Genomic DNA, 25,768 nt, shown 5'->3' with positions numbered 1-25,768 from the left:
GCGTTCAGCTTTAGTAGCACTTTGAAAATTTTATTTGATTAATTTAGGGTTGTTCTTCTTTCATATTGTTCACTTTGAAAATGTGCTTTGCAGCACATTGCCTTTGGTCAGATTTTCAAAATTTTTTTGCCTACCCTTTTTGAAAGGTCAACAAATTTCTCAAAGAAATATGTTGCTGACAAAATGTATTCTAGGTCATTTAAATCAGCCTGTTTTATATTTGACTAAGTTGGGCATTTTGTACATTATATTGGGAAAGGTTTGGACATATAGCCCTTAAGAGAGATGTTTCTAATGAAAGGTTATCTGTTTGAATCTGTCCCTGCATTCAGATCTGCTGTTTATAGTAATAAAATGCTACACGTGATAAAGACACATCTTAGGAGAAAGCAGGGCTGTTTTCACTAAAATTATGTTATACAGAATGCACCTTTGCCTGGTTTTGTTATGACACACAAAAAAACATGGCCAGTTGTTATCAAAGAGACATGCTCTGAGTCATTACCAGGAAGCCTTACTGCCTCCTCTCTCTGTTGTTCTCAGCAATCCATGTGGATGAAAATATAATTTACAAAAACAGTTTTATCCATTAGAAAAACAGTGAAGGTGAAGTCACCCATGTGATGAGAAGCACAATAACAAACACTGCAACTGAAATTATCTCAACGAAGTTTTGGGATTTGGATGACCTACATATTATGCTACTGAGTGTTTCATGAAATATTTTTTTTTCTGGGGATCAAAGGAATCTTTACAGACGTCAAACAAAACTGCAAAATACAAACATCTGTACCCACAGCTATCTAAGTGTGAGAAACCCTTCGATAATAATCCATTTTCCTGGGAAAGAAGACACAGTTGAGTAAACAGATTTTGTTGAGTACGAAACATGCATTAAAGTGATTGTTTTTCACTCCTTGAGGTCTAATTATATCGAGGAAGTGACCCTGACTCAGATGGGTGACATGCTCATAATCTCAGTTTGTGAAGTGCTGGATATCTCAAACGGTTGACTGTTTTCAAATCAGATCTATCTCAGAAAATCATAGAAACTTACTCTCATGCTCTATTGTTGGATTGCTTGTGTAGATTCAATGTTCTTTTCATTACAACACAATCCACATATCTGATGGTGAGAATTTGGGGATCTTAAGATGTTTACTGATCTACTCTTACTCTGGTTAAATCACCATTAGCTACAGAGGTTTTAGCTCATATTTATTTTCTTATGTTTTACTTTATTTCATTTGACACTTTTTTACACTTAACATTTTCATCAAGGCACATGTATCTTAAGTAAAAATAAAATAAAGTTCTGTGCTGACCGCCTCTTTTTTAATACATCTAATACAATCAACACTGTCTTGTGCCTGTACGGTGTTATCCTTTCACAAACCTCAATGAAAACCACTTTCTGCTTCTAATGTCATCAATGTATCTGTGTATCTGTGTAGATACCACAGGTGAGCTATGCCTCTACAGCTCCGGAGCTGAGTGACAACACCCGCTACGACTTCTTTTCCCGTGTGGTGCCTCCAGACACGTATCAGGCCCAGGCCATGGTGGACATCGTTAAGTCCATGCGCTGGAACTATGTCTCTACTGTGGCCTCAGAGGGAAACTACGGAGAGAGCGGCGTTGATGCTTTCATTCAGAAGTCTCGTGAGGATGGTGAGTACATTTGCTCTCATACAGTCTTTTGTCCACTTCTGTGCCACTGGTTTTCCTGAACTCATTTTCTTCAGTCAAACTGATAAAAACATTTCTTTTTTTAAAGAAAAAACTTCTACTGTGACTCAAACTTTTTGCACAAACATCGGCTAAAAGATAATTAGAAAATAAAACACCAAAATTGTAAGACATGTGTTATCAAAAAATGTTGCAGTTGACTGATTAATGGTAAAATTATTTATGAATTCTTTTTTTCTGTTTGATTCATTGGTCATTTATACTATAATGTTTTAAATCTCCAGAAATTCCACCTTTTAGCATTACAGTTTTAGCTGAGTGAATGAAGAAATCCGGGTGATTTCATTCCCAGATGGCTGTGTGTAAACTGTCCAAAATAATCAAAAAGCAAATGAAAATTAATGTTCAACATTCTTATCCTTTCTCAATATCCTTGCTCTGTGCAACTTCTTTTTCCAAAGTTACCAACAAGCAGTTGAAACTTGCTTAATCAGTTGTTTTAAACAAAACTAAGGCATAGAGTCAGAAAAAGATACATGAAACAGTACAGATTACAGATCTGTCAGCTCCATGAATATTTCTTTATGTGCCTCTTTCAAAAGGAATTTGCAGTTTTACACTTTTAGATATCTATTAAGAACATAGAACCTGTCAGCTGTGAAGAGCTGATCTTTATTCAACATGATTCAGCATCAGAGGAACATTTCCAGGAGAACATACAAAAAACAGTTCAGATTGTCAAATGAAAAGCAGATTTGCCTGCATGGATAAATTCTAAGTTATGCTTTTAATTTTGTATAAAAACCTACTACAATATTGAATTAATGAAAAGATGCATTAAACAAAACTAGTAGTTGCTCTGTCATTCAGGCAGTTATTCAGGCAGGTAATCATGTAACGGCATGTACTGTATGTATGTAGGAGGAGGAGAGGCTGCAGGAGAAATGCAAGAAGGTTGGAAATCACTTACCAAGTTCTCTGCTTCCCATGATTTTTTAAATCTTATTTATTGACTTTTGGTCATAATTTGGTAATAAAAATGTAATGACCATATGAGAAAACACAAGGATGTTAATGTTATATGAGTGTTTAAAACCTTAGTGAAATAAAACTCGTTTTAGCTCTCTTAACAATAACTCAGGCATGTTACAGTGCATAGCATACCATGCGAGCCATCTTATTAACTTTGTCTTTACTCAACATTAAACAAATGAAATTATCATTATCATCAAAAGACATATTGTTTAACTGGAGAATCTGTCCCTAGCTGTGTCAGACCTTGGTTCTCGGCTCATGTCCATTTTGGAAAGCTTGAGCTTTCTCCTGGATGCATGTTTAAAAGTTGCTGTTCTCATAGCTCATAAAAGTGTACTGTGTCCGAACGTCAGCCCTGACCCCTGAATCCCTCAATCACTATATAGAGCAGGGACTATATAGTGGACTTTATAGCATATTATATGTACCTTTAAGTATATATATATATATATATATATATATATATATATATTGTTACGCCCACCAAGGACACAACATATTTGAGGACACGAGACAAAAATGAGGGTTCAAAAAAAGATATTTTATTAATAAATTCTCTCCGTTTTAGTTGTTCTTGGTTCGGCTTCTTCAGATGTTCTGCGAAGAGAAAAATAGTTAACGGCCCTCAAATCCCGTGCCCCAAAAAAATAAAAAAATAAACCCAAAGTAACAACAGAAAGTTGGACCTGGCAGGCCGATCAAACAGAATAAAACGGTACAGCAGGGGGCCAACCCTATACAGGGCCGTCGAAGCCCCTACTGGTACCGGACTAAAGGCAAAAAATAACCTAAGCGAAAGAAAAATCGAAAACAGGACTACCGGTCCCGCCAGGCCAAAAACCTCAAGAAAAAAGTAAGAAAAAGTTAACAAAAATACCACATGGCAGGCTGGAACGTCCGCTGCAGGCCGCAGCGACAAGACAAGTGCGCACCGCGCACGATGGAGCAAATGAAGCAGGTGGGAAGTGGCGTCCAAACGAGGTTGGAAAGGAACGCGCTAACGTGCTGAAGGCCAGCCTATTTATAGGCGGACGACAGCACCACAAATTAACATAATTAACTTGCTAAAAGAATCCCAAAATATATTAACAAAAGATCCTTCAACTAAAGTTTATAAGAAACAAAGAAAAGAAATGGACAAAAATCATAATGTGCCCGAAGCACATAACACCCCCACCCAAAGACTCTGAATGGGGTCTGAAGTAAAAAAAAAACCCCAACCCATTCAGAGAAAAAAACAAACGGGACTAGAGACGCGAGAGTGCGTCGGCCACTACGTTGTCTTTACCACGAACATGCTGTATAGAGATGTTAAAGGATTGGAGTCGCAAAGACCAGTTCATCAAGCGGCGGTTTTTATTCCGCATGCGAGCCAGAAAAACTAACGGATTATGGTCCGTAAAAACAACCACAGATCCGCTAGAACCTCCAACATACACCTCAAAATGTTCCAAAGCAAGGATCAACACTAATGCCTCCTTCTCAATGGTGGAATACCATCTCTTATACTTATCCAGTTTCTTAGAAAAATAAGAAACCGGATGTTCCACCCAATCAGTACCATCCTGGAGCAGGACAGCTCCGACACCAGAATCACAAGCGTCCACAGCCAACTTAAATGGTACATCAAAACGAGGAGCAGACAACACAGGAGCATTAACCAGCAAATGCTTAGTTTGCTCAAAAGCAGATTGACACCGATCAGACCAAATAAAAAGCCACTTTAGGGCTAAGTAGGTCTGTCAACGGGGCAGCCACAGAGGAAAAGTTTTTACAAAACCCCCTGTAGTAGCCAACCATCGCCAGATAGCGGCGTAGCTCAGTACGAGTGGTGGGCACTGGGACAGAAAGGATAGCCTCTACTTTAGCCTCAAGGGGGGGCACCTGACCTCCCCCGACCCTTTTTCCAAGATAGGTCACCGTCGCGTGGCCGAATTGGCATTTAGAAAGATTAACCGTCAAATTAGCCTCACTCAGACGCGTAAAAACAGTTTTTAAATGGTCAACGTGCTCAGTCCAGGTAGCAGAACAAATCACCACGTCATCCAAATAAGCCTCACAGAACGATAAACCCGACAAAACAACATTCATTAGCCGTTGAAACGTTGCTGGGGCGTTGCGCATCCCAAAAGCCATCACGGTGTACTGAAGGAAATCATCGGGTGTGACAAAGGCGGAAATCTCCTGGGCTCTCGCCGTTAAGGGCACCTGCCAGTACCCCTTTAGCAAATCCAGCTTCGTAACGAACTGGGCAGCCCCCACATGGTCCACACAATCCTCCATACGAGGGAGTGGATAGCAATCCGGCCTAGTCACCCCATTTACCTTCCTGAAGTCCGTACAAAAACGGTCCTCCCCATTGGCTTTAACAGTCAGGAGACATGGTGAACTCCACGCACTACTGCTGGCAACAGCAAGTCCATGTTCCACCATGTACTCCACCTGCGTCTGCAAACGGCGCCGTTTGTCTGGGTTCACTCTGTACGGGTGTTGTTTAATTGGCCTGGAATCACCAACGTCAATGTCATGGCTGAGCACACGAGTCTGAGTGGGAATATCTGCAAACAGAGACCTATGAGACTGGATCAAATGAACCACATCAGCCTGCTTGGAAAAATCAAGGTGTGACAACAAGAGAGGCAAGTTCCCCAACACCGCTGAATTTGGAACCCTCCCTTCAGTAACAGCCGGGGAGAAAACGTCATCTTCAGGTTCAGCACCGGACAGCTCCTCCCGTGCATCTGCAGCTGCCCCGACATCTGCGTCATCTCGTTCACTGGAAACACAACTGATAGATTTATGCAGAGCAGATGCACGTTCGACGTACGGCTTCAGCATGTTCACATGACATAAGCGTGAAGTGCGCCTCCGATCAGGAGTAGAGATCAGATAATCACGATTACCAACCTTTCTCGTGATTGTATAAGGCCCACTATAGCGCGCTTGCAAGCTGGAACCAGGAACCGGAAGTAACGCTAACACTTTCTCCCCAGGCTGAAAAACTCTCAAAACTGCCCTTCTGTCAAACAAGGACTTCATTTTAGCCTGTGCAGTTTTAAGATTCTCTTTAGCAATCTCACACCCACGATTCAACTTCATCCGGAAATTACTAACATAGTCTAACAAATTCAGGTCAGATTTGTCACACAACCACTTCTCTTTCAACAGCCTTAAAGGGCCGCGAACAGTGTGAGCAAAAACCAAGTCCGACGGGCTAAACCCCAGAGATTCCTGAACCACCTCCCGAATAGCAAACATTTGTAAATGTACACCTTCATCCCAGTCTTTTTCAAACTCCAAACAGTAGGTGCGAAGCATTGTTTTTAAAGTTTGATGGAAACGCTCGAGTGCGCCCTGACTCTCTGGGTGATAAGCGCTGGAATGACAGTGCTTTATGTCCAATTGACGTAAAACCTGTGCAAAAACTCTAGACATGAAATTAGACCCCTGGTCAGTCTGCACAACCCGAGGTAAACCAAACAATGAAAAAAACTTTGTCAATGCTTTAACCACTACGGGCGTAGTTATTTTACGCACCGGAAAAACCTCTGGAAAACGAGTAGAGGTGCACATCACCGTTACTAAGAATTTATTCCCCGCTTTGGTTCGAGGCAACGGACCCACACAGTCAACCAATACTCTCTCAAATGGTTCAGTGATGGCTGGGATGGGATACAAAGGAGCAGGAGAAATCGTCTGATTTGGCTTTCCAGACACTTGACAAAAGTGACACGAATTACAATAGCGCACGACATCGCTCTTCAATCCTGGCCAAAAGAAATGACGCAAAATGCGATCATAGGTCTTTCTGATGCCAAGGTGACCCGCTAACGGATTATCATGTGCCAACCGCAAAATTTCTGAACGATATGGAGATGGAACAACAATCTGCTTCACCACACTCCACTCTTCAACAGGAGACCATTCAAAGGGGTCCATTTACGCATCAGAAGACCATTATCCAAAAAATAGCCAGTAGAAATGGAGTCAGGCTTATCAGTTAATGCATCGCCGAACAATGACTCCAAACTCTTATCACTTTTCTGGAGCTCGATCAACTGCTTCCTAGACCATGATAGCGTATTCACATCCAACATGTCATCCTCCACAGTTCGCTTCAATGGAACATGTTCGGATTCAGCGTTGAACAAAAAACTTCCACTCAAGTCAAACTCATCTTTCCTCTCGGCTTGATGACGTTTAAGTGCTGCACGCGTAACTGCGCATGACGTGAAAACACCTGGGAATTTACGGGCGAGCGCATCTGGACAGTCGCTCAACACCGGAACAGGTGTAACCTCTGGGGTAACCAATACTCGACCCCCAGCCAAATCGTTGCCCATGATCATGGAGACGCCCGCTATTGGAAAACTAGGACGCACCCCAACCACAGCGTCACCAGACCACAGCTCAGACTGGATCACGATTTTATGCAGAGGAACGCAGATTTCTTGCATGCCAAAACCACGCACTGGAACATCAGAGCCAATCGCAGTGTCGTTATTCAACGGCAAGATTCCCTCCATAATAAAAGATTGAGAGGCAGCAGTGTCTCGTAATATTTTTACAGGGATCTTTTCACCAGTTAGAGACAAAGAAACAAATCCATCCATAATGAAAGGCTTAAAATCAGCATACTCGCAAGGCTGTGTTGAAAGCGGATGAACATCGCCTTTCACAGTTTTAATTAGAGCGACGGGCTTAGTGTTCTTTTTCTGCAAAACCGGGCAATTGGCTATAACGTGTCCACCCTTTTTACAATAAAAACATGTCCCATTAGTTTTTAATTCCAACCTGTTATCCGATTTGCCTCCCACGCCACCGAGCGCAGCAGATACATCTGTTTCAACAAGCGAGGCAGTTTTGGCCCATTCCTTCCCATTATTTTCAGAGTGGTCAAACTTACTAAAGAGATGTGAGCGCTCAAAATTACTTTTGTGCGTTAACATGTACTCATCAACGAGCACCGCAGCTTCTGACACATTTGAGACTTTATTTTCATTCAAGTAGGTGGTAACTTTCTCAGGCAAATTATTTTTAAAGTCTTCCAACAAAATAAGTTGCTTAAGCTGCGCAAAATCGGCAACCTTCTTAGAAGCGCACCAACGATCAAAGAGAATTTCCTTATCTCTAACAAAATCCACATAAGTTTGATTGTAGCGTTTTTTTAACTTACGAAATTTCTGACGATAAGCCTCTGGTACTAGTTCATATGCCCTCAAAACAGCACTTTTAACTTTTTCAAAATCAAGGCTATCAGCCACAGAAAGAGACGCATACGCCTCCTGCGCTTTGCCACTTAATGCACACTGTAACAACAAAGTCCACACATTTTTGGGCCACTTAAGTGTGAGTGCCACTCTTTCAAATAAAGTAAAGTATTTATCAACATCCCGCTCATTAAATGGAGGAACCAGGCGAACATTTCTACTCACGTCAAAATCAGTCGATTTGGGTTGTGAGGACTCAGCACCAAGCTCGAGTTCCTTCAAACGCAGTTCGGCTTGTATCTCTAATCGTCGCTGTTCAAGATGCAGCTCCTTTTCTCTCAAAGCAAGCCGACCCAATTCAACTTCCAGTTCCTTCAAACGCACCGGGTCATCTTTCAACGAAGCCTTCGATGGCGATCCAACAGGACTTTTCGGAAAAACTGTAGCAGGAAAAATTCCTATCTGCACCAGCGCTTCTAACAACTCAGCTTCAACTGTTCCCCTCTTAACGCGTTTATCTACGGTAACCTTGAAATGCTCGGCTATTAACAGCAACTGATCCTTTGTGCAGTTATGCAAAGTATCCAACGTGGGCCCTCGAACAAACTCATCCAGGTCAAACTCCATGTCTACCCCTGGAATCAAGCCACACCAAATCAGGAACACCTCTGCACAAATGAAGCTACAGCACCACCAGAACCGAATGCTCTGACTAATCAGCGCAACGCGCGTCAGCTGCGCAAAAATACACACAAACCCAGCACAACCGCCAACAAACAAGAACCAACCGTAGGACACGACCTGTCTCTAAAAGGCACACTTTGTTTAAACAAGCCCCCAAAAATATGTTACGCCCACCAAGGACACAATATATTTGAGGACACGAGACAAAAATGAGGGTTCAAAAAAAGATATTTTATTAATAAATTCTCTCCGTTTTAGTTGTTCTTGGTTCGGCTTCTTCAGATGTTCTGCGAAGAGAAAAATAGTTAACGGCCCCCAAATCCCGTGCCCCAAAAAAATAAAAAAAGAAACCCAAAGTAACAACAGAAAGTTGGACCTAGCAGGCCGATCAAACAGAATAAAATGGTACAGCAGGGGGCCAACCCTATACAGGGCCGTCGAAGCCCCTACTGGTACCGGACTAAAGGCAAAAAATAACCTAAGCGAAAGAAAAATCGAAAACAGGACTACCGGTCCCGCCAGGCCAAAAACCTCAAGAAAAAAGTAAGAAAAAGTTAACAAAAATACCACATGGCAGGCTGGAACGTCCGCTGCAGGCCGCAGCGACAAGACAAGTGCGCACCGCGCACGATGGAGCAAATGAAGCAGGTGGGAAGTGGCGTCCAAACGAGGTTGGAAAGGAACGCGCTAACGTGCTGAAGGCCAGCCTATTTATAGGCGGACGACAGCACCACAAATTAACATAATTAACTTGCTAAAAGAATCCCAAAATATATTAACAAAAGATCCTTCAACTAAAGTTTATAAGAAACAAAGAAAAGAAATGGACAAAAATCATAATGTGCCCGAAGCACATAACAATATATATATATATATATTGTCATGTTTGGCTTGACGTGTTTGGCCCACATGCTGAATACACTCGGAAACAGGTAGATCTTTGAGGGTTTTATTGAAAAAACAGAACGAAAGGGGATTCTGCAACCGCAGACCGAAGCTCAGCACAGGGAGCTGGAACCAAGGAACGTCTAAGGGAATGAGAAGGGCGGTTAACCAGGGACGGAGCAGAGAGGAATGTACAGCTGGACGAACGCTTACCTCAGAGCGGGGAAAGCCGAACCGGGCCGATGGCGGGTTGGACTCTAAGCTTGCCTGGAGGAGGAGAAGGCGATTGTCCAGGTGACCAGAGAGCTAAAGCCAGAGAGGGTCCGAGCAGCACCGGGAGATCCAGGGAACCAGAACAGCAGGGGAAACCTGAAGGAGGTCCGTGAGGGTTGGGGGACCAGTGAGGGGAACCGACTCGGAAGGAACCGGGGAACCACTCAGAGGAATCCACCATGAGAGGGATCAGAACACGAGGGGGTACCACTACGGTAACACTCAGGCGTCCTCCCGCTGTCTGAAAGCAGTTCTTTTAGAGCACCCCGGTGCTGCAGAAACAACCTGCTGGTGGTTAGGCAGCAGAGTCCTGACACATATATATATATATATATATATATATATATATATATATATATATATATATATATATATATATATATATATATATATATATACATATTTACAGTATTAGAGCGTGTTGGCCAAAATGATTTTTCAATTTTTCGACTTTCCATTAAATAGCTTAATGTGCTTTAACACAGTTTTACACAGGATGTTCCCTGGATATATGTTTTGGTCGACTAAGTGCAAGTGTAATTAAAATAAACATTCTAAGATACCATTTGGCCCCCTCTGTCTTACACTGCATCTGGAAAAAATAAATGAAATATGAGGGGTTTGGCTGTTCCTCAGCTCTATTTCTCCTGCTGTTGATTTTATCAAAGCTACAACAATAATATATATATATATATATATATATATATATATATATATATATATATATATATATATATATATATATATATATATATATATATATATATATATATATATATATATATATATATATATATATATATATATATATATATATATATATATATATATATATATATATATATATAGTCCCACATTTTGGGTTTGGTTAGATTGGTTAGATGTCATGTTCTCCCGGAGGTCTGTTTTTCAGCTCTTTTTGATTCATTTTTATAACACTTCAGTGTTTTTATTATTCATGCTCAAAAGGTTTTGCCAGATGCTCAAGGTGTTTTTACCATTAAGTTCCTGGCTTATATGTTGATTCTTTTGTGATTAGCTGCTTAGTTCATTCTTTGTCTGTCCTTTAGTGCTGTTTTATTAATTTATCTCTGCTCTGTTAATATTTTCCCATTGATTTGCAGTTTTTTGTGTGTCATGTCAGCCTCCTCTGTGTTTCTTTTTCTTCTTAAGCTTTCTTGCTGTTCTTCGCCCACAGCTGTTCCACATCTTCCCTGAATGTTTTTTGTTTCCTTACCATTAGCTTACTTCTCCCTCTACTCGTTGCTGAATTTTCCCCTCCACCTTAATGTTTCTTGTTATCCTGTTATCTGTCAGTGCTTTATGTTGTCAATAAAAGCATCTTTTGTGCAATTAAGATCAGGTCTTCATGTTGGTTTTACTACATGATAGTAAAGGCGTGAAAAAGAAAGTCTTGATTTGTTTTCGATGCAAAGCAAAAACACATTGGAACATCTCAAAGTCAATTGTATTTTTAAACTTTTCTTGTAGAATGTGTTAAAGCATATTTCTAGGATATACTTGAACAAAGCATAATCTTGCTTTATGACTTTTTTTCTGAAGGAGACTAAAATCACCTTGCATAATCTGTCTAAAAATTCATAAACATATCAGCGATAAAAGATCCAGACATCACTTAAAACTAACGAGGCGAGCTATGCTCATAAAATAAGGTATGACCTCGCTGAAAATGTTCTCCTATGAGGGATGTCAGCCAGTAAAGGAGATTTTGCTTTAAAATATATCAAGAAGGTCCCCCTCTTCTTATTAGCCTTATTATTCAACCCCATACACTGTGATCAGAGAAGGCAGTCATTTGAAGCCTCATGTACCAGAGGGCCCTGACTATGGATATATTACATTTTTTTTTGTCATTTTATTTTATATGAGAAAAATGCAATAACTCTCAGTAAATAATGAATATGAACATGAATGTCAGGTAAAAATAAGTAAGCTAAATTTATTTAGTGCTGTAGCCAAGTTATTTTGGATAGGTTAAAAAGGGTAAATTAAAATGTGTTAAACATGTGCTGTCTAAATGGCTCTACTTTCACTTATTTGTGAAGCACCATGAAGTGTTGTTGACGCAGAGATATAATCTAGATTTTTATAGCACACATAAACACCATATTAAAATACAATGAAAAATATGATTTCTATTGTAGGTTTCTTGTTGTATTTTAACAAATATACCAGCAGTTCGAAGGTGCTAAAAGCAAAGGGAACATGGTAAAAACACCTATCAAAGGCAACAGTTGCAGGTGTTATGTTATGTATTAAATTCAGTTTCTCTGAGCTGCAGGGTGGTAAATGTGATATAGGATTACCATTTTATAATATAATTTCACATGGAAATGCCATCACAGCAGCAACTTATTTCAGTGATTAGTTATCAGCCAATATGTTTTGAAGATCCCCATTTCTTCTATTAGCAGCTGGTTATGTGCCTAATTTATTTATTCAGTCTTTTCCAACAACTTAAAGAATTCAGAAAAAAAAAATGCCTGAATGCAATCTTCCTCAAAAAAACTAACAAAACTTCTTCACCAAACCACACCGTGCCGGTATGAGTTGAATACACATAGGTGAGATGTCGGAAATTATCGCAAACCCACAGACCAATAACCCAGAAGTCACTTGTTTACAGTTCTACCGGAAGAGCTATACGTTTGATAATTTCGGAGAGATAACATAACTGAGCGCATTGTAAGCAAGAACATTCTTCCAAAGGACTTGATTTGTGGCCATTTATCCTTTTATAATTGATTCCAATAAACTGTAAAAACTTTTTAAAGCAAAACCATTGAAATGGTTCAGATGAAAAATACTTCCGTTAAATTCTCAAATGAACATACTGTAAACACATTAAATAATAATAATAATAATAATAATAATAATAATAATAATAATAATAATAATAATAACATACTCAAATACCTGATTAAAATGTAAGATGTTGTAAAACAAAACAAAATTTGTATTTAATAAGATCTTTTGGTTTGGCCTCCTTTTCTCTTATTCTTTTTTTCTTTTCAGATAATTGACTGAGTAGTTCTGATTTACGCAGAAAGAAACAAAATGCACTAAATGAATATTTTTGTTATTCTGCCATTTATATACTTTTGATTAATTTCATATTTGTTAATCGTTACTCGTTATAAACATTGAGTATTTTTGTGTTTGCATGAAGCATAGAGTACATCTGTTTGAACATGAGTTTAAAAATGAAAACGTACTGTGTCACCTGGCCTCTTGCATTCTCCCATGCAAAAGAAAGACACAGTTTTAAGGTTGTATATACTTTAATTAGGATTAATGAGGATAGTTATTAATCAAGTCCTGACCTCATTCACTTCAGATTTCTACATCTGTTATTTTCTTCTGTTTCCTGTCACTACCATTTGTTCAGGATCACTGAAAACAATGTTTTTATTGATCTACCTAGTTATAGTTACACAGGCCTGTTTTATATTGGCCTTTTTCATAATCTAAACATGTTTAATTATTATCATGTAACTATAAAACCTGTAGAAGCAAAATTATTAATAACGATTGACCATTACTGAATGGGAAACAAATCAGTGGGGGTTTATGTTTCGTCTATCCGTCTTTTTCCATAATGGCTGTGATCTTGAGACAGAGCCCAATTGTCTCACTAGTTCTTTCAGGGGTTTCTTGGCAGTTCTGGGAATAAATTATTGAAGAACAGAAGCCCCATAACCGACAAAGTAGGCAATTTTAAGAACGGTTCAGAGCTGTGGGATGTAGGGAAGCTAAAGATGGATATAGGACAAAAATGACCCCGGTGGGTTTAGTGGAAGAGATGAGGTCCTGTGTCACAAAACAAGTTAGAGGAGGTATGTTAAATAAAGTTTGACCATGAGCTAGGGACACAAGATGTTTATTTCTTTAATTTCAAATAATACATTTTGCAAAATAACAACATACATTCTAAAAGAGAAAACTTCTAACTTCTATCTTGGGTCTACTTTATGCTCTCCTCCTACTTCAGTATTTATGAAAACATTTTTTTTCCGTGCAACCTTTATGAAATCAAGGCTTGGCCTGGAAAGAGTTGTCAGGAGACACACATCTTTGACTGCAGACAGCCCTTCTCTGCAGAGATGTTCATTACTATGAAGCCAGCCCCAATAGACGTCATTAATCAAGTTAATGAAATTCAATGTCGATAAGAACCCTAACAAGATTCCCTTGCAAACCAATGACCGTCCTGACATTAACATGAGAGTCCTTGCTAATGGAGTAACTGTCACCCCTGTGTGACGCAAAGGATTACAAGCATTAAACACAGAGTTGGCATCAAAAAGTGCATGCCAGGAATGTAAAGGTGCATGAACAGTGTTGAATTGCTCGAGGCTCATTTATTTGAAGTTTGAGAACACAGACAATAGAGTGAGTTGATGTCATTCTTGGTAAGTGGAGATAAGAAAATAAAATCAGTTGGGGGAAATAAGCCATAATTATGTTTTATTTGCCAGATCTTAATTAGTTAATCAAAACTTGTTTTTGCCTGACTGATTAGGTGCTGGGATAATGTATTTATCAGATGATAAAATGATTTAAATACTGACATCAGTACATTTGTGTGAATGTCCTTGCTCTGCTTGTTTGATGAGCACAGAGAAAATATTTCCCAACCATTGAGCATGTTATTCAGTGACACCAGTACAGCATTAAAGGGATAGTTCGGTATTTTTGACATGAATCTGTATGGCATCCCGATCACCAGCGGCATGCAATCACACTGACTTACCCCTGGCAGCGTCCTGTGAGCAGAGTTATCGTCCAGTTTTGGTCAAGCCGAAAGTAGTCCTGCAGGTTTTTAGGAACAGCGAAATAAAACTTTTCTCTTCCCAAAACATTATGTGTCCAAAAGAGTGATATTTTCGCATCCCAAAAACATTGTAGTGGAAAAAGTCACACGTCGTTATCAATTGGTCCTATTTTCTCTCTGTTCGTATCAGTGCGCGCCGTCATTCAGACAGCGAGCCCAACAACAGCCATGTCTCCCTCCGCCGCGGAAACTGGACGATAACTCTGCTCACAGGACGCTGCCAGGGGTAAGTCAGTGTGATTGCATGCCGCTAGTGATCGGGATGCCATACAGATTCATGTCAAAAATACCGAACTATCCCTTTAAGGACAATTTTAAAATTCAGATGAATAAATGCTTTTAATGTTGTTATTTATGTAAGCAAGCTTTTGTTTGAGGGATTGTCAGGTCATGTATTTATTTTATTGCACTGATAATTCTGGGGAATGATGTGAAAACATTTGAGCAAACCCGGAGAATATATCTGCATTCATAATTTTGGCACTAAAATCTTATGTCTAAGAAAAAAAAGAAAGAAATATATTGTAGGATAGGAGTCATCCTTCACTAAAAGCTACATACTCTGTAAGGAAAACATATGGAGGAAAATCAAAGGTCTGAGATTGGATGAGAGGAAAAAACATCCACCCAGAGCAGCCCGGGAGGTTTTTCGAACATCTGTACTCTAAATGACTACAGTCACCAAGGAAAGAGATCACAGCACACTCAGCAATGTTCCTCTTTCCATCCATATGGCCTTTTTAATCTCCTGTACACACCCCTGTGCAGTGTGTCAACCATTTATGGTGTTATTTATTATGTGACACCACATAAACGACCTCCGAGTGCCTCTGATATGTCCTGTTAAAATGTATTTTAACAGTTACTTGTCATTGCCTAATTGGCCAGAGCTAATGGTTGAATAATCATCTATAATCTGAAGAAGCTGTTCAGTCTCCTTTAGTAACATGGGGGTCATATCTTAAAGTAAAGACAAAACAATTTCCTAAAGCAAGCAATGCTGTTAGGACTCCATGGAGACAGATTGGTAAATTTAAATACATTTTACACACAAGGAGCATCCACTTTTTGATATAAACAAAGATCAGTATCATCCTCCTAATGAGGAAGATAATTGGTCTGATTGTCTGTGTAAAGATAAAATTAAAAGTACAAAGAAATCATAAGCAATATTAGATTGTTAGGGATGCTTTGTAGGCTGTTGCATTTAATTACAGCCCGATTCCCCCATGAAAAACTCCACAAGATGAGTTAAGTACACAGGACATTTTAAGAAAAGATGAGCTTATAAGTATAGACAGTGGTAAATGGATAAGATTATGAAATGATACTGGGATCGGTCTTTGTCTAACTCTATTATACTGTACATAGGCCTTAATTTAGAAGCTGTAAGAGAGTATTATAAATGAGAGTGCTCAAGCAGCTAATCTGGATAACAATTCCCCAACTAATCCATGCAACTCCCCTTCATTATTACATACAAATTTCACTTTTATCCAAGGGATGAAATTTTTTCAGCATTCATCAAGCACTTTTAAATGGCTTAAAAAGTTACGGTTATTAAAGCAGATTCATATTGCATGTTTCAGTATTATAAAGATATATAATTAATAATCAATAAACCCCATCATTTTGAGACCAGGATGAAATTTTCTTGTTACATCTGACACATACTGCATACAGAGACAGGAGTTAAAACCAAAAAAAAAAAAAAAAAATTAAATGAAAAGGGAAAATTTATCTAAGTATGGTCAAGGATTTTTGCAAATTTTTGAAAAGACCCACCCTCTACACTTTAAATGCATGCACAAGCCTATACCCGGCCTCGAAAGGAAACGTCTATTAAATGTGTGCAAGAGCAAGTACGAACCCATTTCTCCTTATGCACACTCTGTTTAAAAGTTGCTGTTTGCATGGCTCATACAGGCTTGCTTTCCAAAAGAAGATTTGCATTTTTTCCACTATGTCAGAAAATTGGGGCAAGCACGAATGATTAACAATTAGGAGGACCACTTATTGTGATGATCGAACCGGGAAAAGAACATCCTCCACTATCCCTTTAAGTAAAAATTTCTTTAATTATGAGTATTTTCCTTTATTAGAGTATTTCTTCATTAGAGCAGGTAAGTACAATTTTCTGCCAATGGAATAATGTTTCCTTAATCATATGCATTTCTCATTTCTTAACAAATATATTAATGTATGGATAAGCCACAAATCGGGTTAAGATATGTCTATGTAATTTGCGAATTATTGATGATATAAGACCAATAAAAATCTAAAACAGCTTGGCATATTTCAGCGTGTGAATGTGTTTATGAATGAGAGATTAAATGCTTTGAAAACACAGAAGCAAAGTAAAGTGCTATAGAAGCACAGGCCACTTACTATTTTATTATATGTACATAAAAGGTTTTATTATTTCTTTTTACCCCACATGGCTCCCAGTCCCGTCTGTTATAACTTTGTATTTAAAAAATGACAGGATTAAGACCTTTAGGTCTAAATATTTATGTTTTAATCTAAGTATGGTCATAAATACCTGCTCCTTTCTGCTCCTTAGTGAAGTTATCTCTCCTGCCGTCTTTTTGATCCTATAAAATTAACCCCTTCTTTTCCCCCAGCTCCTATTTTCTGTTATTCTTTTTTTAGTTTGGATTCATAATGCTTCTCTCTTATTTACTCTTATGGACTTTAATGATCTTCCTCTAGTTGAGTTAACTGATTGCAACCCTTTAGATAAAATAGCACCAGGGGTGGAAAGTAAGTAGCTACATTTACGACTATGTAAACCATTTTACCATGTCAGCTTGGTAAAAATATTACATTCAATTTAAATAACATAGCATTCTATAAAATAGGCAGGTAGTCTTTTTAATTCTCTCCAGGGGTGTCTATGCATGTACATTGTATTGTTTGTGTGTCTCAGGAGGTTTTCTTTCGTAAAAGAATAAAAATGGAGAAAATAGAAATTCTTCAGAAAAAAATTTGCCAAATTCACTTTTAAATAATTCAAAGTAAATAAGGATTATTTCCTTTTTAGTGGATGGATATTATAATTATATCTTTCAGAAATTGCATATAGATTGAGAAATGAGTAAAGCCAGATTTTAAAAACCTCTGACCGCTCAACCACAAAGCTTAATTGATTTTAGAATAGTCAGTTGTCCCTACCCACTAGGGTTGTTTCTGGACTCCCACGTGCACCAATGATAGAGACATTATTTATCTCAGTTAAAGGTTGGTGCAACCTATACAAAAACATTACATTATGATCATGAGCATAAGGCAAAACCGAAGCCTAAGATATGTGTAGAAACCTATTTTACAACTGTGTATATTTGTATAAAAACAATTATTCTTCTTTGTTCAGTAGATGTAATTATTTTTCCATATATTTCTTAGTGTTGATTAAAAATAAACTTAACTGTGGCAGGTGAAGCCAACAGATTTTTCTCTTGGTTGTTTTGTGTGTGGTGGAGGCTGTGATGCCATGTTGAAATAATTTTGTTAGACTGACCACTCCTTTACTACTGCTCCATGTTTTCTCTGTTTGTGAGTAATGGCTCTAAATGAGGTCTGCAGGAGTACCAGAGCCCTGGAAATGGCTACAATAGAATTGTGACCCATGATAGATGCCTGGACTTCTTCATTCATCCTTCCTTGAATTCCTTTGAAGCATAACCATAATTCCTTGGAGCATAATGTTGTTTTCAAGATCTTTTATCCCACTTTCTGATGTCTGACAGGTTTCAGTTGACTGATTTACTAAATTTGTGGGTCTGGCAATAATTGAGCTCAGATCTTTTTTTTTAAAAAATTGGTTAATTAGTTATTTTATGGTATAAAAATTATATGCCGTTAGTATTTTTAAATACAATTCGCAAATAGCTTCTCTCACTGCAAAAGATTTTTCTGAAAACTGTTTTTTCAATGTTTTGATTAATTTTTTTTTTTATTTTTGTTCAAATAAAACTTTGTATGATCTTGAATATTAAAATGTGATAAAATAATGTTTGAAGAGGGACCTGTATGGAGAATTTTTTTTCATTGCACTATATGTGTTCAGCATTGGCTCTGACCTTCTACTTTTTTCTAAAGAAACCTACAATGTCCATTAATGGATTTTAGATAATATTTTGCTCCTTCCCAAGGACCCTGAAGAGCTTTCGCTAAAGAAATAACTACAACACTTTTGTTGTAGTGATATATGGTGATCACTGCCACGCAGGAGGACAAATAATGACTTTAGTATCTAATGTGATAAAGCTACATTGGCATAAACCAACCACTAACTGTCAAGGACGGCCGATCTCCATATGCAGCGTGCTGGAATAACCTTCATGGAGGAAACAGAATTTGATTTAGCAAAGATGAAGAAAATTTGGTGGCTTTGTGTTTTGAACAAAATTTCCATAAAGCCATAGGCTGCACGCGGACATACAAATAGGTTACCAATTGTCCCATTAGTCCTGATTAAATAAGGGAAATACTCAGACTGAGCTAAATATTCAGAGCTGACAGTAGGAAATATCAGCAGACTTTTAGTTTTCCTGACACACATTTGTTTTTCTAACTGTGGCTGTGAAAAAATAAACCCAAAACATTTTAGCCATTAATTTATTCGCACAAGATAAACCTGTGTTTTTACTTAATTACTTTTACATATTTATCCGTTTATTGTTTTTAACTGCATAGGTCTTATTATTAAATATTTAATATAGAAACATGTTTTATTAGCTGGCATCCTTAAAGGGACATCATGTAAGTTTTAACAGAAAATATATCTTTAAAATAAACTTCTATGTGACCCTTTTTAACTAAAAAAAATGTTTAATGAGCAGACTAAAACCCAAGTATTTCAGCGTTGATGCATCTTTAAGCCTGTAGCCTATTTTCCTGAATGTACTTTGGGTCAGAAGTTCCCACGCTGTTTGGCGGATGTGATGTGAAGCATGTCTTTGTTAAATGGGTTCAACATTGATAATAAATACTAACAAGCGACTGGGATCCAGGTCAACTCAGACACCAAGTAAGGTGAAAAGAGTCCCCCAAAAAACGTGTTAACTATGAGTGCGAGCTACGAGAATAAGCCACTGGTGGCAGTATCATTAAAACTCTGTAATGCCTCTTGAATTTCAGCAAGATTACAATGTTGAGGTCTTGATTCTTGTAATAGATCTGAGTTCCATATTTACTCTTTGGTATTTCCTTTGAGAAACATTATCTTAGCTGTTAAAGCACAAATATACTAAATTGATAAAAGAAAAAAGTTTGAAAGCTTAGTAAAAATGGTGAACAGCCAATCATTTTCAAGACGAAGCAGCAAGTGAGTGAGATACTGCTTTAAAGGTTTTGTCAACTTTTTTGTCCAATTACTGAAGATAAAACATTTTTGAGGGAGACAAAGGAAACAAATGTATTTCATATGTAATCTTGTCCTTTTAAAGTTATATAAAAACAATTTCCTATACTTTGTCTGACAGATTTTAAATTCAGTAAAAAGGTCTAAAAGTTTTAAGGGATCTTGACAAATCTATAAATGAGGAAAGCACTGACTTGCTCTTGGGATTTGTTATTGAACTGTTATTGAAAACATTAGACTGGAGCCTTTATGAAGTTATGAAGGGCCTAGGAGATGATTTTAATTTAATTCTGAATGAGGAATACAGCATGAACAATTTGCCCGGCAGGAATCGCAGGATGGATTTTTGACACAATGTCACTTTGACTCAGGGTGTGTCATTTCCATTAGAAATGACAACCAGCTTAACAGTCTGTTGAAAAACAGAAAGAGGTGGAGGGATATGAACGAACCAGAGTGTGGGAGGAATCATGTGGGATCAGATTTTAAGGATAGAAAAATAAAATGTAATGTTTGCAGAATGTAAAATGAGAAACAGTTGTTGATTCTGCCAATGGGTATGAAGCAGAAGCAAAGCTGGCAGTTTGTTACTAATTTTCATTTTCTCAATTTTTAGCTAGATTATAATAAAAATGTGTATTATTTTTATTTATTTTTTTCTTAAAAGATTGGACAAAGTTAAACGATTGGCGTGCAAGGCACAAAAGGATTTCTTTAGATTTTGTTATTGTGAAAAAATATCCACATTTTGAGTGAATGTCATCTTCACATCAGACACTGGATGGAAATTCATTGCTGTCTGATAATTCCTCAATTTCAAATGTGTCTTAAAATACATAACTATTTCTTATATGCATGGGTACTCTTACTAGTTTAGTTAAATTTGGTTTAGTTTTGTTTTTTTGGGGGAGCTGAGTTTTGAGTCCTTAAATTAAGGTGCATATTGTTCCTTTAACTTTTGTTTTTTAATATGTAATTTGTTCTGCAAGTGCAACCCCTTATTCACTCAGACTTCTTTATTTATTGGTGATTCTAGTTTGGGGGCAACAGGGGCCAGTGCCTCCATAGATCTGGCCCTGGCCCCTGTTATAGACCCTTAAAACACAGCTAAAATACAGAATATATTAAGCTGGTCATTTTTCTTGAAGTAAGTGTATTTACCTTTATTTAAGGAGGTAAAAATAGTTGCAGATGGCATATGAGAATTTATGCTTAACATGAAAAAAAATTAAAATCTCCATTCCCTCATTTCAAATGCATGATATGTAATTATCTTATCTGAAGAGCAGAAATAGACATTCCTTTGGCAGATAAGTACATTTACCAGCCCAAATTAAGGTTAAATGTACTTATTTTGAGAATAGCTATACCTGTTAAGATCAGTTTTTGCAAAGTAATTCTAAATAATTTTTTCTGATGATATGCAATAGCAGAAGAGACTGTTACTATTTAGTCGCTTGAACCAAGTTAATATTTTAATATTTTGCCAAGACAATTTATTTAGAGATAACAGTCAGCTTGAAGTTTCAGCCTTACATAGATCACAGTGTCTGTTAGATCAGGGTGTGATCAACCTTGGCTTTGTGGCTCAGCTAATAGAAAAACAATGCACTCTCACACATTAACGTTTACTTTATATTTTTATTTGAATTTGTCATTCTTTTTTTTTTTTTTTGCAACACCTTGAAAAAAACACAGGCCCTACCCTGGCCCTATTAGTAAATGTAATCTAGAACCACCACTGGCTTTATTCCTGCTTCTTTTTATGTCAATTTCTAAAAATCTGGTACGTCAAACAGGAAATCAGACACAGAGAGAGAGAGGAAAGTGAATTTCAAAATAAGTGGTGATGCATGGATGGATCCTACACATGTCCATTGTGGACTGCTGCGACAACTTAGCAAAAAGACAACAAACAAATACTGGAATGGTCTGTTCAATAAAGTTTTTGTATGTCCTTTACGGTGCCCCTAATTTAGGGATCACTATAGCTTATCATACTCATCAAATTTTGCAAAGTTTTTACACCACTTGCCTTTCCATCTACAACTGGGAATTGAAGCAGACAATGCCAGTGTTCACACAAAAGTCCTTATTGATGGCTCACCCTCACCTGTATCCATTCTGGATTTTAAACTATGCACTGCAAAAAATATAAATCTCAATAAGTTATTTTTTCTTAAAATAAGTGTGTTTTTCCTTGATTTGAGGAGATAAGTAAGACACTTTGCCAATGGAACAAGACAATTTCCTTTTAAAATAAGAAAAAACTATTTTATCGTCTTATTTCAAGTAAATATTATCTAACTATCTTATTTTAAGAGTGAAAATACTCATTCCATTGGCAAATCATCTTATTTACCTGCTCAAATTAAGGCTAAATATACTTAATTTAAGCCATTTTTTACTTATTTCTGGATTGTTTTTGCAGTGTGGTTGATCAAATGGGGTCCAGCTTCTTAAAAGCAGCAGAGAAACAGCCTGTAAAATAAAGCCAAGGCGAAAATTCAACTGAATAAAATCCAGGTCACACCAGTTGTGTACAAATTTTTAATCTCCGATTTGATTTTTTTCCATGTCACACTGACTGTGTATAGAGAGGCCCCAACTTGGTGAGCAGATCTGTGCAGATTTTTTTCACTTCTCTCTCTGTGACACAAATACAGGTGCTGGTCATAAAATTAGAATATCATGAAAAAGTAGATTGATTTCAGTAATTCCATTTAAAAAGTGAAACTTGTATATTATATTCATACATTACATACAAACTCATATATTTCAGATGTTTATTTTGTTTAATTTTGATGATTACAAATGACAACAAATGAAAATCTCAAATTCATCATATCAGAAAATTAGAATATTGTGAAAAGGTTCAAAATTGATGGCCCCTGGTGCCACACTCTAATCAGCTAATTAACTCAAACCACCTGCAAAAGCCTTTAAATGGTCTTTCAGTCTAGTTCTATAGGCTACACAATCATGGGGAAGACTGCTGACTTGACAGTTGTCCAAAAGACGACCATCGACACCTTGCACAAGGAGGGCAAGACACAAAAGGTCATCGCTAAAGAGGCTGGCTGTTCACAGAGCTCAGTGTCCAAGCACATTAATAGAGAGGCGAAGGGAAGGAAAAGATGTGGTGGAAAAAAGTGTACAAGCAAGAGAGATAACCGCACCCTGGAGAGGATTGTGAAACAAAACCCCTTCAAAAATGTGGGGGAGATTCACAAAGAGTGGACTGCAGCTGGAGTGAGTGCTTCAAGAACCACCACACACAGACGTATGAAAGACATGGGTTTCTGCTGTCGCATTCCTTGTGTCAAGCCACTCTTGAACCACAGACAGCGTCAGAAGCGTCTTGCCTGGGCTAAAGAGAAACAGGACTGGACTGCTGGTGAGTGGTCCAAAGTCATGTTCTCTGATGAAAGTAAATTTTGCATTTCCTTTGGAAATCAAGGTCCCAGAGTCTGGAGGAAAAGAAGAGAGGCACTTCATCCACGTTGCTTGAAGTCCAGTGTAAAGTTTCCACAGTCAGTGATGGTTTGGGGTGCCATGTCATCTGCTGGTGTTGGTCCATTGTGTTTTCTGAGGTCCAGGGTCAACGCAGCCACATACCAGGACGTTTTAGAGCACTTCATGCTTCCTGCAGCTGACCAACTTTTTGGAGATGCAGATTTCATTTTCCAACAGGACTTGGCACCTGCACACAGTGCCAAAGCTACCAGTACCTGGTTGAAGGACCATGGTATCCCTGTTCTTAATTGGCCAGCAAACTCTCCTGACCTTAACCCCATAGAAAATCTATGGGGTATTGTGAAGAAGAAGATGCAATACACCAGACCCAACAATTCAGAAGAGCTAAAAGCCACTATTAGAGCAACCTGGGCTATCATAACACCTGAGCAGTGCCACAGACTGATCGACTCCATGCCACGCCGCATTGCTGCAGTAATACAGGCCAAAGGAGGCCCAACTAAATACTGAGTGCTGTACATGCTCATACTTTTCATGTTCATACTTTTCAGTTGGCCAACATTTCTATAAATCCTTTGTTTTTATTGGTCTTCAGTAATATTCTAATTTTCTGATATGATGAATTTGAGATTTTCATTTGTTGTCATTTGTAATCATCAAAATTAAACAAAATAAACATCTGAAATATATGAGTTTGTATGTAATGTATGAATATAATATACAAGTTTCACTTTTTAAATGGAATTACTGAAATCAATCTACTTTTTCATGATATTCTAATTTTATGACCAGCACCTGTATTTAAACAAATTCCCACTGTCCCGACTTGGACAGTTTCCGAAAAAGTTATTAAATATAAATAAAATAAAAAAAACAACCAGTGCAACTATAAAGCCAAGCCCAACTTAAAGAGTCTGTGCAGCATCTAAAATAAGAACAGAAAGAGAATGTTTATATGCCTTTATTAAAAACATAATGAGAGCTATATGAAAGAAAAGAGAACACTGCAATAAACGCGTTTTTTTTATGCTAACTGAGGCAGAGAGAGGTCTGTGAAGTTTATCGAAGTCTTGCTTACCTGCTCTGTTTGCCCCTCAATATTTTGGTTTTTTGCAAGGCTCAAAGAGGATCACAATTTTACAATATCCTTTCCTTTTTCGAGGAGAGTGATAAACTGCACTTTCTGTCCGTCGCTTTTTTGTGGCTCAAAGAGGATAATTACTTTATCCTGTTCGTGTCCTCATGAAATGCTATCACAGGTAAATTATTCTATTTTTTTTATGTTTCATTATTTTTGCAGGAGTCTGTCCAGCTTGCTATATATGCGATGTGCGGCTCAAAAACCCCTTGTGATTAACATATTTTATTTTGTCTTTTCCCCAAAGCTGATGTGTTTTACAATGTAACTGTGTTTCTTCCTGTCAGACCCATGAAATAACCGCTGAATTGCTGCGTAGTCTCACTATAGTAGAGTGGTGGTCTATTCCTTGCAGACATGATTTTCCGTTGGATCGGATGCAAAATCGGATTTGGTGTGTTAAACTGGAATCCTCACACTGATTCAAACAGAGGCTAGACTGTCTTGAAGCAGTCATCCACACCTGCTCATAATCTAATCAGCATCGGTCCTGCTTAAAATACTTCAATCAACAGTTTAATCTGCCACCCAGAAGCATATGAGTTGGATCACATGTAAGACTTTGATTCTAATAAACCTGATTCAGCCCTCCTCCATCCCTTTCTCCACCATCCCCACAAACTCACCTTGCTCCTTCTCCATGCCACTTCTTACCCCTTTTGAAGTAACTCCCTGGACTAGTACTGCTTTCAAAAGGCATCCGTAGATGACCGCCATGTTAAGTCTGGTTCTGCCAGAGATTTTTTCCCAAGGGGAGTTTTTTCTCTCCACTGTCGCTCTATGTCTGCTCACCATGGAGGTTCATATGATCCTGTGCCTTGTTCCAGCTGGCATCCTTCATATATCCAAATTCCAGTACCGGTTTCAGGCCTGGGGGGCTTCATCCCCGTGCTCAGTCAGCAGTTCATGCATATAATCAAAGTAAAATTCATTGTTAATGTTTTCCACAGAGGCCTGAGCACCAAAATCTTAAATTATTGTTTTAATAAACTCCTCTAATTGCCTTCCTCTTTTTTGTGAGTTTTTCAGGTTGAAATGCAGGTTCATGATCACATGAGCCAGCCAGGTATTTAGACATTTTTTTTTTTACTTTTTGTTCTTTGGCAGCTTACATAAAAGTATGATTGATTAAGCACCCCATAAACGGAATTTTGTGT

General features: G+C 37.9%; 1 protein-coding gene across 2 annotated transcripts in view; it reads left to right on the top strand.

Annotated features, from left to right (window-relative positions):
* The window catches only part of LOC119779004 (metabotropic glutamate receptor 4-like), a 283,302-nt gene that overhangs the window by 150,784 nt on the left and 106,750 nt on the right, over nt 1-25,768 (top strand). For both annotated transcript variants that reach the window (XR_005280165.1, XM_038278501.1), the window contains exon 3: nt 1,455-1,671. Coding sequence is in view for 1 of the 2 variants with exons in the window: in XM_038278501.1 (XP_038134429.1) it covers nt 1,455-1,671 (217 nt within the window). In the remaining variant the exon portion in view is untranslated. The remainder of the gene's footprint in view (nt 1-1,454; nt 1,672-25,768) is intronic.

The sequence above is a fragment of the Cyprinodon tularosa genome, unplaced genomic scaffold, assembly GCF_016077235.1.
Source record: "Cyprinodon tularosa strain WSP-4 unplaced genomic scaffold, ASM1607723v1 ctg141, whole genome shotgun sequence".
Lineage (NCBI taxonomy): Eukaryota > Metazoa > Chordata > Actinopteri > Cyprinodontiformes > Cyprinodontidae > Cyprinodon > Cyprinodon tularosa.
This window is presented reverse-complemented; position numbering and strand designations above follow the sequence as displayed.